Source organism: Ixodes scapularis, unplaced genomic scaffold, assembly GCF_016920785.2.
Source record: "Ixodes scapularis isolate PalLabHiFi unplaced genomic scaffold, ASM1692078v2 PGA_scaffold5__190_contigs__length_132052651, whole genome shotgun sequence".
Lineage (NCBI taxonomy): Eukaryota > Metazoa > Arthropoda > Arachnida > Ixodida > Ixodidae > Ixodes > Ixodes scapularis.
The window spans coordinates 46,169,847-46,186,560 of record NW_024609880.1 but is presented as its reverse complement, the minus strand read 5'-3'; the positions used below and the strand labels follow the sequence as shown (position 1 = coordinate 46,186,560).

The 16,714-nt window shown below is 44.0% G+C and overlaps 1 protein-coding gene across 1 annotated transcript in view; it reads right to left on the bottom strand.

Annotated features, from left to right (window-relative positions):
* The window catches only part of LOC8043353 (SEC14-like protein 2), a 52,946-nt gene that overhangs the window by 33,045 nt on the left and 3,187 nt on the right, over positions 1-16,714 (bottom strand). The window contains exons 2-3 of the mRNA XM_040222834.3: positions 6,981-7,047; positions 3,261-3,304 (exon numbers count right to left, since the gene is read on the bottom strand). Of these exons, the coding sequence (XP_040078768.3) occupies positions 3,261-3,304; positions 6,981-7,047 (111 nt within the window). The remainder of the gene's footprint in view (positions 1-3,260; positions 3,305-6,980; positions 7,048-16,714) is intronic.

Here is a 16,714-nt window from a genome sequence, read left to right as displayed (position 1 = left end):
CTTTCCGATCACCCTCCTCCCTCGCCTAACGCAAATCGGGACTGGACAGTTCATCGATCAACCTTCAGAGTAATCAAGTGATAATTTAATCGCAATATTTCTTTTTGCCATTTAAACGAAATATTGTGCTGAAAAAAATCAGGAAAAAGAAACAACAATAAAAAAAGCCTGCTTTAAAGGGGTTATGACACGAAAATGAAACGAATAGATTATTCTTGAAATGGAATGCTCATAGGCTACTTAGTATGGCACCAAGTTACGCGATTTTCCTAGCTCTGGTAATTGTAACAATCAATTTTACGATTTTTTGTCATTTTTATCTGGCGATTAGGCAACACTGCCCAAGTTAGTCACACCATGGTGACCATAAACCACGTGATGATGAACGTTCTCTCATTCTAGGCGCCCTATGATCACCCAAGCTCTACTCGCCGCGATACAATCAAAACCGCTCACGCAACTCGGTAACCCGAACGCTGTTCTCGCTCTCACCCCCGGCCCGTTGACCTTCCACCCTGCACGCGCCTGCGAGATATTCTCGGGCGACGGTGACCACGGCGAGTTCGTCCGTAACTCGCCATCGCAGGAGTGGGTCGCAGTCAAAATGAACAGCTTCCAACAACTCTGGATAACAACCACTCTCATCGCTGCTGCGATCAATGTCGAACACTTTGACAAGGCGAGTGATGCCGTAGACGTAATCGTCACGGACTCCGCGCTGGAGGCTGGCTACGTAGCCAGCCTCCAGCTCCGCTTCTCCGAGGGACCCGTATATAAATTGATTTATCCACGAAACTATCGCGCCATTTTCATGACAAATTTAGCAGGGACTAGAGGAACATAGAGTGGGTCCTCGCACTACTGTTATCTCCTATATCCTTTTCGGCGTGTCATAACCCCTTTAATATTTCCGACGTATCTATTTCTTTTAGGACACAAGCTTGCACGGTAAACCACTTCAGCACGCTTGTGATTGTCATCGAGGGTGATTATACTGTTTCAATAATAACTTCAAAATTATTTCACTTTAAAAGGCTTCCCTTTCCGTGGGCTTTAAAAGGCTTCAACGCGAAGTTTAAGGTGGGAATTCCCTATACCATTTATTACATAGTACTGAAAAAGTAAAAAATGTGTAGTTTCAACGTCTTTCGTGTAATATAACTGGATAATAATCAATTCACGAATGTATTGATCGATTAGTATCTTAAAGGGGGTGGCGATCAGTCGGGTGTATTTGTTAATTAACCCCTAGCTCCAATCAAGAGTCAACGTTTTATGAAAGCCATGGATTTGCGAGATAACGAAGTATGTATAGGACCAGTAGTTCTAAAAACTACAGCACTAAGATTATGGAAGCATCCGATATAATGTTTATCGCTTTGCTGAATTTTCGCGCGTGTGAATCTATACAACCCAACCATTAGTAAAAGGGAAAAAAAAAGAAAACCATCAAACATTTACTAATTTCCGGCCCAGATCAGCCGGAAACGGGCTTGCGTCGAGATTCATGCTTCTGAACGTGCGCCCGTAGCAGACGACGCCCGGCGGTTTCTCCGCCTTCGCATGTTTCCAATTTCGGCCGCACGGTGGCGACACGGTTCCATCTCGAGGTGAATCTCTGTAAACCACGCACAGAACTGCCGAGTGATTTAATTGGGCAAGCCAAACATATTTCGAATGCTACCTTACTGATAGAAAAGTCACCCCTTATGCAACTGTATAGTCGCGAATACACTCGTCGAAACTATCCACTGCGGGCACATGCTCCCATGTCGCGCGCTCTCATGGCACGCGCTCTCGCTTCGCTTCGCTTCGCTCTCATGTTACGGAGTTTTAGTAGACCGTGTTTCCCCCTCCGCTAGCCCTCCGCTACGAAGAAACCGCCACTGCGCCTGCGCGCCGATGGCCTTGGCTGTTGAGTTCCGGGTAGCGGAGAGGCATAGCGGAGAGGGATACACGGTCTACTAAAACTCGCTGTTGTCTCTCGAGTCACGGCCTCTCGATTAGGACTCCCCGTACTCGAGTCAACCATCTCTCAGATATCAGAAGCCCAGACCGTGTGGTAGTAGCTTAGAATGTAAGGAAGGCTGGCAGGTTGAAGCTGCTGCAGCACGCCTCACACGCAGAAAGATTGCCACAACTGCGGCATACTAGGGCTGAGAATACACCTTTCATCTTCCTAAATGAATGGGCCGGTATAAACTTTTCCTAAACTTAGGCTAACTAAAAATAAAAATATTTTTATTCTATTTTAAACATGTAAAATGACATTGATAAACTTATATATATATATATATATATATAATTTTTTTTTTTTTTTTAATATTCGCCACTTATACGACCTATAGGGATTACCACTCTCGACAAATATGGCTGGCGAAAACAGGTCATGCCGTGTGATGTGCCAGCACACCGCTCGATTGTCAACGTACAAGCATTGACTGCAAAATGGTTTTCCTAGGTTTTTATACAATACGTTCAAAGCCTTGGCGGTGTGTTTGTGTAAGCGAGCTTCCAGATGCTTAACATTCTTTGGGGATGCGATGAAGAGACTACCTACTGTCCTTCTACAATGTTGATGAACGTTGATAAATGCACAATGTCTGGTTCACGAAGTTGCATAAGTTGCGTTCAGAGAGATTTTAGCAACACGCTCATAAGATAGTAACAACAGAGTCACCGGGACAACTGTTCAGCCTACACAACATGAGAAGCATTGCAAGGCGCACCTAATTAGTTAAGCCATTATGAGTCACGGTTTTTCACGCAGTCGTTGTTGCCATTTTCGTAACTGTGGACAGAACCAACGCCACTTCCCTCGCTTTACTTCGGTGCTATCGCGTTAACCACCGAGAGCATTCACTTGCGGAAGCCACAAGAGATTAGCAGAAATCGCAAAAGGATTTGTTTCGGGCAGTTTAGTGTTCTCCCCTTAGGTGCCGTACGTTTTGATGGGTCGCGAATAATTGCCGGTTTCCAGCAAGATATGTCGCCTGTGAACATCACTAATAACGTTTTTTAAGTTTTTTTTTATCTCTTTTCAATTTAGAGCATATTTCAGTGAATAACCTTTGGTGTGAAGAATTTACAACGATCATTGAAAATGAAACGTGGTCCCCAACCCACAAGAGTGAAAGTGGCGGCTCGGTGTAAGAAAGTACATGACGACGATCGCCTCAATCTTCCTTGATCGTTCCCAGAAAGACATACTTTGAGGAGTTGCAAACAGGACAGACGTCGGTTTGTCAAGCCGAACTCACCCGTCGAAGCATATTTTCGGCCTTGGACACGTCGAAGTCTCGAGCTGCGAGCAAAGAGTCAAAAAGAGAGTGACCATAGTTTGTAACAACGCTTCCGACACGGTCCATGCAGTTAACCTTCAATGAGAGATGTCTGGCTGCGTGGAGGGTGAATTGCTGATTATTACAGCAGTACATATATCTTACAACTCCTGGGTTGTACGACCTACAACCACAAAAAAGGAAACTTTTGAAAATGAAATGGTCTTATTTGTACAAAAGCTTCGTTCAAGTGACAATAGGGCGCTTCCTTCGGTTTCGATGCTTCCGAGCGAATGCAATTTAAATAAAACAATTTTGTTTCACTTTTCTACGAGTAAAATATTACAAGAGCGACGTAAACTTTTCTTGTTTATGTTGCTTAGTGTACAGTAGCAAGTTTCTATATTTATATATGTTATATATTAATGCTCCTATTACTAAAGGGGCGATGCAGCTAGATTTGTACTTTGCACACATACCGCTTAGAACGGATCCCTGATAATAATGGCCTGTGAAACAGCCGTTCGTTTTTCACCAAACCCACGATGGAAGAAACATATTTAGGTGATGCCACTAACCGCTCTTCACGTGGAGAGTGAGCGAACAGATCGTATTCGGAGCTAGCCTCTGAACACGATCGTTAGTACCCCTCCACCGCGGAAGGCGCTGCGGTATAGGGTCCCTCCTCGGCGGCCAAGGTGTTGGTGGCGTAGCGTGCTCACCTTTTTCACGGTGTGGTGGTGTGGTGTTGGTGTGGGGCCAGTGGCTGGCCTCGTGTTTTGCTTTGGTACTGTGTCGAGCACAGGTGCCACCATCGTGCACGAAGGTGAGCCTTAACCCGAAGAAGAATAAGCCTTAACCGGAAGAAGAAGAAGAAATAGAGAACACTTATTTACGGACTCTGGCGACCTGGTGGCAGCGTGGCGGCGGTAAGGTACAGCTAGAAGCCATGAGCGAGGGAATGCGGGACCACCACTGGGAAAAACAACCGGAGCGGTCGGTTTGGGAGGGACCCCATACTTGGGCGCCATCTATCCCCGTGCGAGTGAAGCGAGCTCGGTGCGCCAAACGTTATGTGGCCGCCGCGTCGGACGGAGAACCATCCCCTAAATGTGTTTCTTCCACCATGATCACACGCAATCGAAGTCGCAGAAAAATTTAAAAAAAAACGAGCAGCGTTGATTCCCTCAACTCGCATCCAGAACAAGCGGCGACGTGCTTGGAGTCGATTCTATACCGCCAATGTTGATCATAGCCACGGCTGGGGCTGGCAAGGCAGAGGTCACGTACTAAGTTCCAGACATTGTTATAGTTCGGCTATTGTCGTCATTTCACTGATTGAAGACGGGCCACTACCCGAATGCTTCTCGAGCTATCGATTATCACGAGCCCAAATCGAGTGCTCACGCGATGCTCAGGTCTAATCTATGAACCGCATTCAAATATCGTCACTGGAGGATACTGGGACTAGAAATTACGTCGTCAAGCTTTTGCGAAGAAAAGATTGAAAGAAAACGCTCCCTATTATCCTTGAAATTACACCTCAACAAAGGAGTTTCTTGGCCAGTGTCGTTGCGTGCGTTTTTGCTTGAATATTAATGGTGCCAGAGCTCGTGTAAAGTGAAAAAACAAAAAAAACAAAAAACATTCAACCTGAATATCATAGCGCCGCCCCTTTAAAGGAACACTGACAGAGTATTTACGCTCGCCAAGGTTTTTATTTGCACATCACACATGAGAGCCCAACTACTCAGAACAAAATTTGCGGCTCGAGATCAGAGCTGGCCAAATTACTCATATTTTGTAATTAAATTACATTACTAATTACTTTGCTGAAAATTGCTGAAATGTAATTAAATTACATTACAAATTACCACAGCCAGAAACTAATTAATTACCATTACAAATTACTTTTAAAAGTAATGACATTACTTTCGCATTACTTTTGTATACTTTTAAATATAAAGGAGCTATTGATAACTTCCTTTTACAAATAACTTTACATTATTTACACAGTTCATGGCACACAGCTAGAACTCTCTGTTGCATGTTTACCGATGGACAGAGGAACGCACGCGACGGATCCGTTTCCACCCCAACCCGGACAACTATTTTTGGAGATGACTGAGGACCCTACGCGGATTATCTGTGGGAGGGCGGGAGAACAATTGTAATTGTTCGCAAAATCGCGTCGAGGGCCGTTCCACCAGGGGCCTTAGTTCGACCTACTTCCCCTTTTTTGCTTCCCGAGAATGTCGAGCAGAAAAGCTCGAATGGAAGGCACTTACCAGCCCTATTTCTCACAGTGGAAGATACCACAGAGAGGGTACGCAGTATGCATCAGAAAAAGTAAGCGGCAACTGTCAAGAGGGGCCAGAAAACGTCGAATGCAAAACCGCTAAACATAGGTGGAGAATCGCGCTGAGCGGGTTTTCAGAGTTCAAGAGAGTGGCAGAAAATGTCTAGCTGATAGCGGGCGCGAGAGTCGCACCAGCCGCATTAGCATCAGCAACATAGCGGCGGCCAAAGAGCGTTTTTTGGAAAGGTGTAGAGGAAAAAAAAAAGTAAAATAAAAAGAAAAGCGGTCTTGTGTATTGTGAACACAAAAAATATGCCTGGTGCGAAAAAGCAACTAGGTAATTTAATTACAATTACCCTCGCTGCAGTAATTCATTACATTACTAAATTACCTGCTACAAAAAGTAATGAATTACATTACTAATTACTGGAACAAGTAATTAAATTACTGTAATTTCATTACAGTAATTGCATTACTGCCAGCTCTGCTCGAGATTAGGTTTCTTTCCGCCCGAAAACCACCGATCGAGAACTGGCCAGTTTGAGTCGCGCTCATTCTCTTTTCCGTGGTCACGGGCCGTTTTATAAGGTTTAGACACAACCACCAAATTTTATCAAAGTCGTAGGTTATCGAAGGCACGCACACAATATTAAAAATAAAAAATAAATATGATACCCATTTTTTTGTGGTTTCTGAAAAGCTGCAAATGCGTTGTTTGGAGGGGGAAAGCATCACGGCCACGTGACTCCCGCCACCTCTCTCCTCCTCTATGTTTCTTCTTCCTCCCCAGTCCAGCATCGCTTTCGGTTTCGAGCAGTTGGTTTTTTTTTTTACTTTATTAAAAATTTACGTTACGCTGTAGCAAAATATTGATTGGATAGTCTTCTAACACCATATTGAATCGCCTGGCAATAAATTTAAAAAATAATTTTGGGGGCTGTCAGTGTTCCTTTAACACCATGTCATGGAATTTCTCTGTGAATCGGCAAATCAGAGCAGTAAAGCCGCCCAATTTATTTAGTCATAGGTTAAACCTTGAAGTGGCCAACTTTTGTCAGCGTGTACAATATGTGTTCCAGTCGGAAGCCCTCACAGATATCATAATTATTTTTTTTTGCTCTTCTTGATCTGCCTAGGAATATACTAAAGTTTAGTGGCGCACGCATTCGTAGCTCAATTTATTAATTTTCATTACTCTTTTAGCAATTCTTCGCTAAACCTACTTCGACTACCAATGGCCGTCACTAGTTGGATTTAGCATCGTTAGAAATGCAATAGACGAAACTAAATAATCGGGACAGAGTATAGTTGTTTCAGAACCACTGCAATATCATGCGCTGCCGAAAATCGCGTCGGTCGAAGTCACTGGATCTCTTTGTAGGGGTGTACAGTATACACACCTCGCAGCCATCGCAGCAGGAAATGATCTGTGCGCTCACCGGGAAGGTCCGCCACGGCAGACCGCATCTGGATACAGATAGAGAGAGAGAGAGAAAACATCTTTAGAAAGCACTTCGGCATCGCTCCCAAAGGCAGTGATCTTAAGCGCTCCTTTGAGGCCTTCTCGTAACCGCTCTACGCGCCGATTTTATTCTCAACTTTATGACGTCACGCCACCCCGGTGGCGCTTCCGTAAGTTCTGCGCATGCGCACTGCCCACACCCGGTGTGGGAAAACGAGGGCATATATATAAACGGGGCGTTGGTCTAGACTCTATCCCATACAAAAATGCTCTATGGTCGTCTATAAAAAAATTATATGGCAGGCTATCGCCCCCTGTGGCCCCCTATGGTCGGCTATAGCAATTCATAAATACAGCTACAGCCAGCTAAAGAGAAACCTATGGCCCTGCTTTTAAAGACTGGGAACCAGAAATATTTCTTTACCCGCCTATAGAATATTATACGGCCCTAGCTGTGTCTAAGGACTGGGAACCAATAAATGTTCTTTATGCGCCTATAGAACATTCTATGGCACCATGTCTAAGGACTGGGAACCGAAAAATTGCCTTTACCCGTCTGTAGAAATATTTATGGCCCCGCGTCTAAAGACTAGGGACCAATACATTTTCTTTACACGCGTATAAAAAATCACTACCGGCACTTACTTTTTTAGAAAAAAACACTCCAGGTTAGAAACTTAACGCAATACTAAATTTCTGTAATACCGGTGACAAAGCATGACACAAGATATGCTCTCTGCTGTTGCAACGAGTCGTGAAGACCAGTAATATTGTTGGTTTGAAAAATCTATTGAAATACTTTTGCAATAGTTAAAATTAATTACCATCCAAAAGTGAAAATAGATTACACTGGCACCGAAAACTGCAATCAAGCAATAGCTGGATTGCAATCTTCGGCAACAGTGTACTGCATTTCCTCACTGCATTGTCAATATGATTGATGAAACCTATTAAAATATAATTATTAAATTTTAGTTAATTAGCCTAATGACCTATTTGCTTTTTTCAGTGTGTTGAATTAAGAGAGGGGGCAATTCCATGAGACACTTCAAATAATGTATTAAGTACGAGTAATATTTGCTCCGCCTCTCCGTGTTTATGCGACAACTTCACGGCCGTCACCGGCCAAGTCGGATTCAAAAATAAGACTGCCATATATAGAGGTAGTGCGAACTTCGCGTACGTAGAGAGGGGAGGAGGTGCGGTGTCGGGTGCGTTGTTGATGTTGTGTGGGGGTTGTTCTGCTTGTGTTCTGCGTATTTTGTTCGTTCAGTGATGTATGTGTACCTACCATAGCGTTTAAAAGTCGGGGGAACTTGAAAAGAAATTTTTTTTAGAGTGTGCTTTCTAAGAAATTTTTAAAGAGAGCCATAGGAAAACCCATACAGCTATATTTATATAGCTGACCATATAAATGGCTAAAGACACCAAAGGAAAAGCCATAGGCAGCTATAGCATGCCGGCTATAGCGAGCCAGCCATTAGAAAAGCTGAAGAGCTCTATGGCTGGACAGTGATAGGGCCATAGACAAAGCCAAAGAAGCCAATAAAGACGACCATAAAAATGCTAAAGACTGCCATAGAAAATTCTTGAGCTAAGTGGGCCAAATAGCTAAAGCCGACCATTTAAAGAATTTTCTATAGCCGATCATATTACATTTTTGTATGGGATACGCCTTTCTAGGACTTTTCGCATTTTTTTTTCTTTCGCCCCGGCGAAAAATGGCGAGTTACTGGTCTGTGGACGGATGCGCGGTGTCTGACATTTCTCAGAGAGAGATACCTCGCATGCCCGAGACGCTTTCTCCAGCACAGTAGAAAAAAATTACAGTATGACGGTTAAGCTTCTCCTTTAAGAGTGGAACGCGATAGCTAAACGTATGAGCTCCCACTCGTTCCCAAGCCGCGCAAGCGTGCCTCGCGTGGCCTAGTCTGTAGCGTGCCTGGCTCGCAACCGAAAGGTTGTGGCTTCGAATTCCATCTAAAGTACTTGCTTTTTTAAGGCCAAGTAGATTACTTTATAAAATAGAAATCATTTGAGCGATGCAGCTACCTTTAATTCGCGTTACATGCGATGTTTTAATAATTTTCGTTCCCGCCGTGACGTCCCGTTTCACGTGAGCGTCGTGGGCTGTTCGAAATTCCCGCGCGAGGTCATGTGGTGGTGACGTCGTCACCCTATCGATCCAATTAGGATTTTCCCGTCCCACCGACGCCGACTTTTCTGCGACACGAGCTCCTCAACGGCGAATAAAAGATTGTAACACGCAGAAGGCGATTCTTGGAGTGGTCCATATAGTCACCAAGACGTTAGAAACGCAGTGTGTGCTCTGAGAATTGCCTTCTCAACCGCTCTGAAGCCAATGAGGCTGCGGCATCGGTGGTCACAAGCACGCCGAAGGACGAATCCACGGAGCAACAACCGCGACCGTACGATAAGTCACGCGTCTGTCGGTGACCGTCTCAGGCGTTCGTCCTTGAGCCGCACTCGGACTGCTCGTATAAATCATACAAAACACGCGGTGTTTGCAGGAAACATGGCGAAAGAAAGAAAAAGAAAAAATATGCCGACATGCTTTAGGCACCTTCGAAGCATGTGGTCGCTCCATGCATACGCATGCTTTGTCTCTGTCTGCTCATACAGTTCTCGTATGACAAATTGTGACCTCCTTGTATATACAAGGCAGAAAGGCACCTCAGACAGTGCCCGCAGAACGTCTTTTGTACGATTTATTAGCGAGTGTGTGACCGCGGCTTTCGTCGTAATTCTTCTGGGTCCCTTTGGTTTTCCCAATGCTCAAAATTCGTCGACAAAATCGCCTCGCGCTCCGACTGACTTGTTTGCGGAGCGCAAGTTCGTCTGCTTCTTGCACACGAGATTGTGATGATGTCAGAACGCAAAACTCTTATTAGATGATTAAAAAGAAAACAAAAACAGTGGGTAGACCTTGAGGCATCTAGCACTGAGGTCTACCCACAATCTTTCCAATCAAAGCCAATCAGAACTCGGCGTCCTTCTGACGTCACCACAACCCCTGCGCAAGAAGCAGACGAACTTTATCCCCGCGTTGACGCTGTCTGATGTCGCTTCACTGATCCGGCAAAAATCCGATGTGCCGCTTACGAACTGTACAGTCTCCGGCGATATGAAAGACCCACTGGGAGCGCGTGGCCGAGGCGGTGGCTGGCGGGGGCGCTGCGAGCGCTCCGGGCAATTCCATTCTGCTTCGAGGGGAGGATGCTCACTCGGGGCTCAGCACAATCTGATAAGCGCGTTTCGCTTTAGCTGAGCCCGAGTGAGCGTCCTCCCCTCGAAGCAGAATGGAATCGCCCGGAGCGCTCGCAGCGCCCCCGCCATCCACCACCTCGACCACGCGCTCCCAGTGGGTCTTTCATATCGCCGGAGAGTGTACACCTTGAACACAACCAGAGCAACCACCACCTGTAATACTCGCAGCCTGTGAATAGCCTCATCTTCTTCCATGGAACGCTGTAGTGTCATCGCGTGGCGCTAACTTGGCAATTGGACCCGAGCCCGATATACAGAGCGTCATTCGACGGCTCGATTGAAAGCGATGTTCAGCCAATCCTTGAAGAAGCGCTTTTATACATTTTGAGTCGGGGCTCGATCTTACCGTGATTATTTCAAGTGCTCTTGATGTTTGATCACGTTCGAGGGATTTGTTCAACATGCGGAAAAAAAAATAATGGGTCCCACGTTCCCATTGAACACATTAAGAAATAAGTTGTTAAGATCTGCCGGTTGCACGCACACTGAGCGACACTGTTAACGCAAACACGACATCGGCACTACTTTTTTCTTTTTAATTTTACTTAGAAGTGGTATTAGCGAGCATCAAACTTTACCTCTTAGGTTAGTACCCCTAACGGGTGCATTCCACCATACTGTAATGTTGCCAACAATTTTAAGAAGAAAAGAAAAAAATTCGGTGGTCGCTTCTTGTTTTAACAGTGTCGCGTTGTGTGCAAGATTGCAAATTGAGCACCTGACTAGCTAAATAAAAAGGAAATTAATTTATGTGCTTCTCGAAAATTTGCAACTAAATAGGAGAAACAGCACAAAGGCGCTTCCTGCAATTTCTTACAAAGCTTCAGATTGCTACCAGAAATTATTTTAAGCAACGAGGTTAGGGAGGTGTCGTTACTTTGAAACGTATCTAAACGAGTGGCCGTAGTTTACCCCTATCAAGGATGTTTCGCGCAACTTTACCAGGAATGTCTCGTCGCCGGTGAAAGAGAAGAAAATTGGTTTGATTCGCCGGGCAGCGCACGCGCTTACGGCAGCATTGTAAACGTTACTGAAATAAAAGAAACAAAATACATTACTCGTTACCTGAAAATAAAAGGGGCGCATTACCGACCTACGTAACCTCAAAATAAAATGAATGCGTTACCGTTACCGATAACAAGTAACGTCTGCTAATTTTTACGTAAGAATTAAAAACATTTGCGTTTTTGTTTTAATTTGACATGCAATCAGTCCAAGTTAATGCCTACAATACAGCAATCAAAGCCCACGCAAAAAGGCTAGACACTATATACAAACATTATAAACAATAAGTGGCATTCAATACACAAACGAGTATATATTGGCATATACAAATAGTTATGTTGTGTATAAATAAGGTCAAAATAACTCAGAATCATGGACTGATACAGCATTTTCCGGTAGTACATTTCGTTTTCGCACTGCGCGCGGGAAAAATAAAAACTTGAAGCAATCTTTGTTATACGAAGATTCATACAAGTAAGGCGAGTGCTTGTTCCGAGTGATACGCGCCTTATGAAAGGTCACGTAACTTGATGGGTCTATGAGCAGCTAATCAGAAAAAAAATCATAAAACTAAACTTTATAAGTACTTCTTCCTTTTTTTTTTAGGCTCAAGGGAGGGAAGGTTAGGTAGAGGGTGCAGCTCTGTAAGTGAATGTAATCTATGATACTTGGAAAAAATAAAACGTAGTCTGACCCTTGAGGTCAAACGCGTGCAACGCGTTCGAGCTCAAGGGTCAGATTTTTCCGTTACAGGTATGCATAAACGTTTTGACGTTGAGGTAAGCCTAAACGCCTTACAAACGAAAAGAAAAGAAGAAACTATGTTCATGCCGACGTTTTAGGCTTTTTGTGATATGTTCATGCAGTCTTTTTAGGCTCCGTGTGCCTAGGACTTGGTGTCTAGGACCACGAAAAAAATCGTAGCGCAGTTTTCGTGGTCCTGGAAAGAAGACGTAACGTGTAACGTTACGTCTTCTTACGTTACCCGTTATTTGAAATAAGTAACGTAAATACGTTATTCGCTAAGGATTAAAAAAAAAAAAAAAAACAGTAACGATGAAGTTACTAGAAAAAGTTGCGCGTTACATGTAACGTCGTTACAGGTGACGCCGTTACTTGTAACGTGTTACCGCCAACACTGCTTTACAGCGTGACCGCGTCGAGCGAGGCAGCGAGACTGTCTCTAGGAGGTCGCCTCAAGCGGCCATCGACTCGAGGGACCGCCGAGTGTTCTGTCTGATCCGCTCAAGGACGCGGTCGAGCAGGAAAACGCCACGGGCATTGTGCGCCGCGTGTATTTATGTCGAGGGCGCCAGAGATTGCGCAACCAAATGCGCCTCGGCACGTTCCGGGAAACGAGAGAGGGGGCCGAAGACCGGAGTCTTTTAAGCGAAACTTCAGCGTCCACTCCAACAGCCACAGACACTCTGCTCGTACATCGGACGAAAGACATACTGTGTTCACTGAACACACGGTGACAAAATTATCGAAGGACACATATCAATCATGTTCGGAGCATGTCTCCTTCATGCAGATGTGTGCTTTGAACATGCCTAAAGACAGTTTTTTTTTGTATCATCCATGTGAGAGGTTCGTCATACAAGGAAGAAAGGCGCTTCAGAGAATGCCTCCAGACTGTCTTTTTAACGACTATTTGCTGAGCGACCGCGGCAATTGAGGCTTCAAAGAGATGTTTGCTTTCTTGGTCCCTACTTACCGTCACATTTTTGTTCAACGGACTGGAGTTTAAAAGACGCGCGTTACCGGCGGTAATTTCTTTGGTTGCGATATGGACAGCGTAAGTCATCACTGATGCGCCATTCGCATGGTTGGATTTTACTCGCCATTATTAGGTTCCAACCTCGCTTGTGCGGCAAGAAAAAGAAGAGAGAAAAAAAAAGAGATGAAAGCTGCGGTACTCCACATCGCAGATGCAAAATCGAAAGTGAAGTCGGGTTATCAAAATCGGGTTTTAATGTATGTGCCCGATGAAGGCGCATGTGCGAAATTGTACGGAATTTGAAATGTCCGAAAATTGGGGCATACAGAATTTGAGAAACAAACGTAATTACTACGCGTAAATAGGAGGCACGGTTTTGTTAAAATTACATATAAGATTTCTGCGAAATGAATGTTGGGCCGGCGTTAGTTTTTAAGATACTGGTGCGAAACTATTTTGCTCCTTAGGTTTCGAAATTCGTAAAATTTCAACATGTAACCTTTTTTTCTTTTTTTTTTTTTTACGCATGTGATTTTGCCTCAATGCGTGTCGCGCGAAACAGAGTTAAGGCGTGAGCACATGTTTAAAGAGATCAACCGAAAATCGCACGAAAGTTCGAACCACGCGAAAATCGTTTCATGTTATATTCAAAAATCTAGCGTCGTTACTTCACGGAAATAGAAGATATGGCTTCGTTGAAAAGCCCATTTAAGATGTTCGAGCATTACATACGAGCCCGTGGGTTCTTTCGTGAAAAAAACGGTGCAAAACATTTATTGTTTAGTTTTTGCAATTTTCTTCTGCCTTTTCGCACGTGCGTTCTCGCCTGAAGACACGGCCCGTATGGAAATCTTATATCTGGGCCATATCTGGCCATATCAAACATTATATGATTATATACGGCGTATATACACACCTATCTGGCATATATACAGACTTATCTGGCATATATGCAGCCTGATATGGCGTATATACAGACTTATCTGGCGTATATACAGACTTATCAGGCATATATACAGCCTGATATGGCCTATATACAGACTTATCTGGCGTATATACAGACTTATCTGGCGGCCTGTTTTCAACATATTAAAAAGTTAAAGAAAGTAAAAAAAATCTTTGTTATCAAACTCTGAATGACTCATTGTTCGCGAGCTAAATATTAGCACAAATAATCTCAAACTTCAGCTTTGACAAGCTTAAGTTTGAGATTATCTGTGCTGTTTTTCACGAGCATTTCAATGTAGCTTAATTATTTCAAAGTGGTAACATCACGCTCGAATAGACAAGTTGCTAAATCCCCCAAGCGCCTCTGCACGTACACGAGGAATCATGGGGACGGTCTTCAGCTGGCTAGTGATCGAAACAATTCTATGGTTACATAGATTTGAGTTTAATTCAGAGTCACCCTGAACACGTGCTGTGCTGAGCCCAAATACCTGCCATACTACTTTTAAAATGTCTCGCCAATGTCAGTGCTGTGCATTCCGTTCAACCTGGATGAGCTGCAGACATATCTCTTACATTTTTATCATTCTCATACAGCTTCAAAGACGCTGATTTTAAGTTAGAAACGCTAAAAATCTTATAAACAGCTCTCGTAAATTCGAGCTAAATTTCGGTTTTGGTTGTTGTGATTTCTCGTCTTTTAAGTAATTCCTGCTAAAACAACAATCACGAGAATGATAATATGGTAAGAGATTTCGGCTGCTCAACTTGGTTGAAGGTTGGACAGAATGCACAGTGTCATAAGCGCTGCTATTGACTAGAAAATTTAAAAGTGATATGACAGGTACTTGAGCCCTACGAGACGCTTGTTCAGGGTGACTACGAATTACACTCGAAACTGTGTAATCATGGAATTGGTCAAAACCATAACTCCTCGAGTGCGGGCCGGGGCAGTTGGGAGAATCGTAGACAATAAAAAGATATAAAGTGCTGATTTCAGGCTTGTGACTTTTTGAAATGCCTGTCCAGATCTGGAATTTCCTTAATTAGCCAGATCTGGGATTTCCATACCTAGCCAGGGATATCAGGCTATATCTGGCGTTATGAGGCTATATCTGGCGTTTTTAGGCTGTATCTGGCGTTATGAGGCTATATCTGGCAGATATACTATATCAGGTTATATGTGGCCAATTTTTGATATGGCCATATCTGAAATCTTCAGATCTGGCCAGATATAAATTTTTTGTAAGGGGGCTGTTGACCCGGGGACACGCTGCACCCCCAATCTAAACTCGGAGATAGGCCTTATACTTATATTTTGAAGCCCTCACTCTAATCTCGAACAGAAACATGATCTGCAGACCTCGTGCTGGGGCTCATATTCAGTCAGTGAGTTTACTCGACGTTCCGGTTTGGTCTCAATCGCTGAGCTGGCGCATTCGTGGTATGATTACATTTCATAAAGGCAGAAGAAATGAACAGGCTTCGATTAGCATAGTGGGTGTCGGTTGCGCTCGCGAAACCGCTTTTTTAAACTCCCCAAAAGTGTGAGCGCAACGCTCTATCTAAACATCCCTGGCGTCGCCGTCTTGCTGATTACTGGGACTCGTAAGGCGTTCAGTTAAAATAAACGTGCGCATGGCTTTCGTGAAAGATTGGTTCGGTGCGCAAGACCATTTAAATACCTTGAAAATTCCGACAAAAAAAATACAGGTTGTTCTTTCGTGTGAACAAAACAACAACAACAACCTCAACTGCATGCGAAGCCAAACAAGCAGACAAAATCGTGAAATCATGGCGCATTTATATGTGGTCGATTGGTTCATCCGGTAGGAGCATACCTAAAGCAAGATGACACACGTTGTGACGCAGCGCTTTTTGCGTGGCGTAGTTTATTTGGTTCGTGGAGTCCATAGTAAACACGAGACCCTTTTAATCTCATGATACCCCCCCCCCCCCCCAAACCCCTTTTTCCAGAAAAAAAAAGGCAGAAGAACGAAGTTTTAAGTACAGCCCCGGACGTCTATTCAACAAAAATCGCCTTGTACACGCCTAAATCACAGATTCAAAAACACCACTCCCCCTACAACTGCACAGTGTACCCTGACATACAATAGGGATGGACTGCCCACGAAAACCGAAACAGACAAGAACAAGGCGCGAAGAAACGACTAATTTCACACCACGAACAACTTATCCCACACTTAGCAAGGACAAACTTTGCACCCCGCAATCGCCCCCGCTCCCCCCAAAACAAAATACAACCACAAAAAAAAAAAACAAAAAAAAACAGCAACTGAACTTTAACCAGATAAGCTACATACGAGGAAAACTTATCGTTCTCTTATCCAGAAACAAAGAGGGTCGACTGATGCAGCATCTCCAGCTTAATGTACGTATAGTTTTTCTTAGCAGTCTCCTAGAATATACTTTTTTTTTTTTAAAGATTCCAATATTTTTACGCGCAGAACCAGAGCTCCCAAAATAAGCCGCGCCTAGAGTAGCCACGTACCCCATTCTCAAATCGTTTTGCTAGAGTCACCATTTTGTTGCCTGGTGCAGAACGTGCGCAATTCGCGATGGTTTAATATTCGAGAATCCGACTTCCCGAGCTTCAGGTACGAAGTTAGGAAGCTTATGCGATACCCTCATTGCGCTCTTGTGAACTGTCGTAACATTTCTAGAAGGCGGATAAACGTTGTGTTCAATTT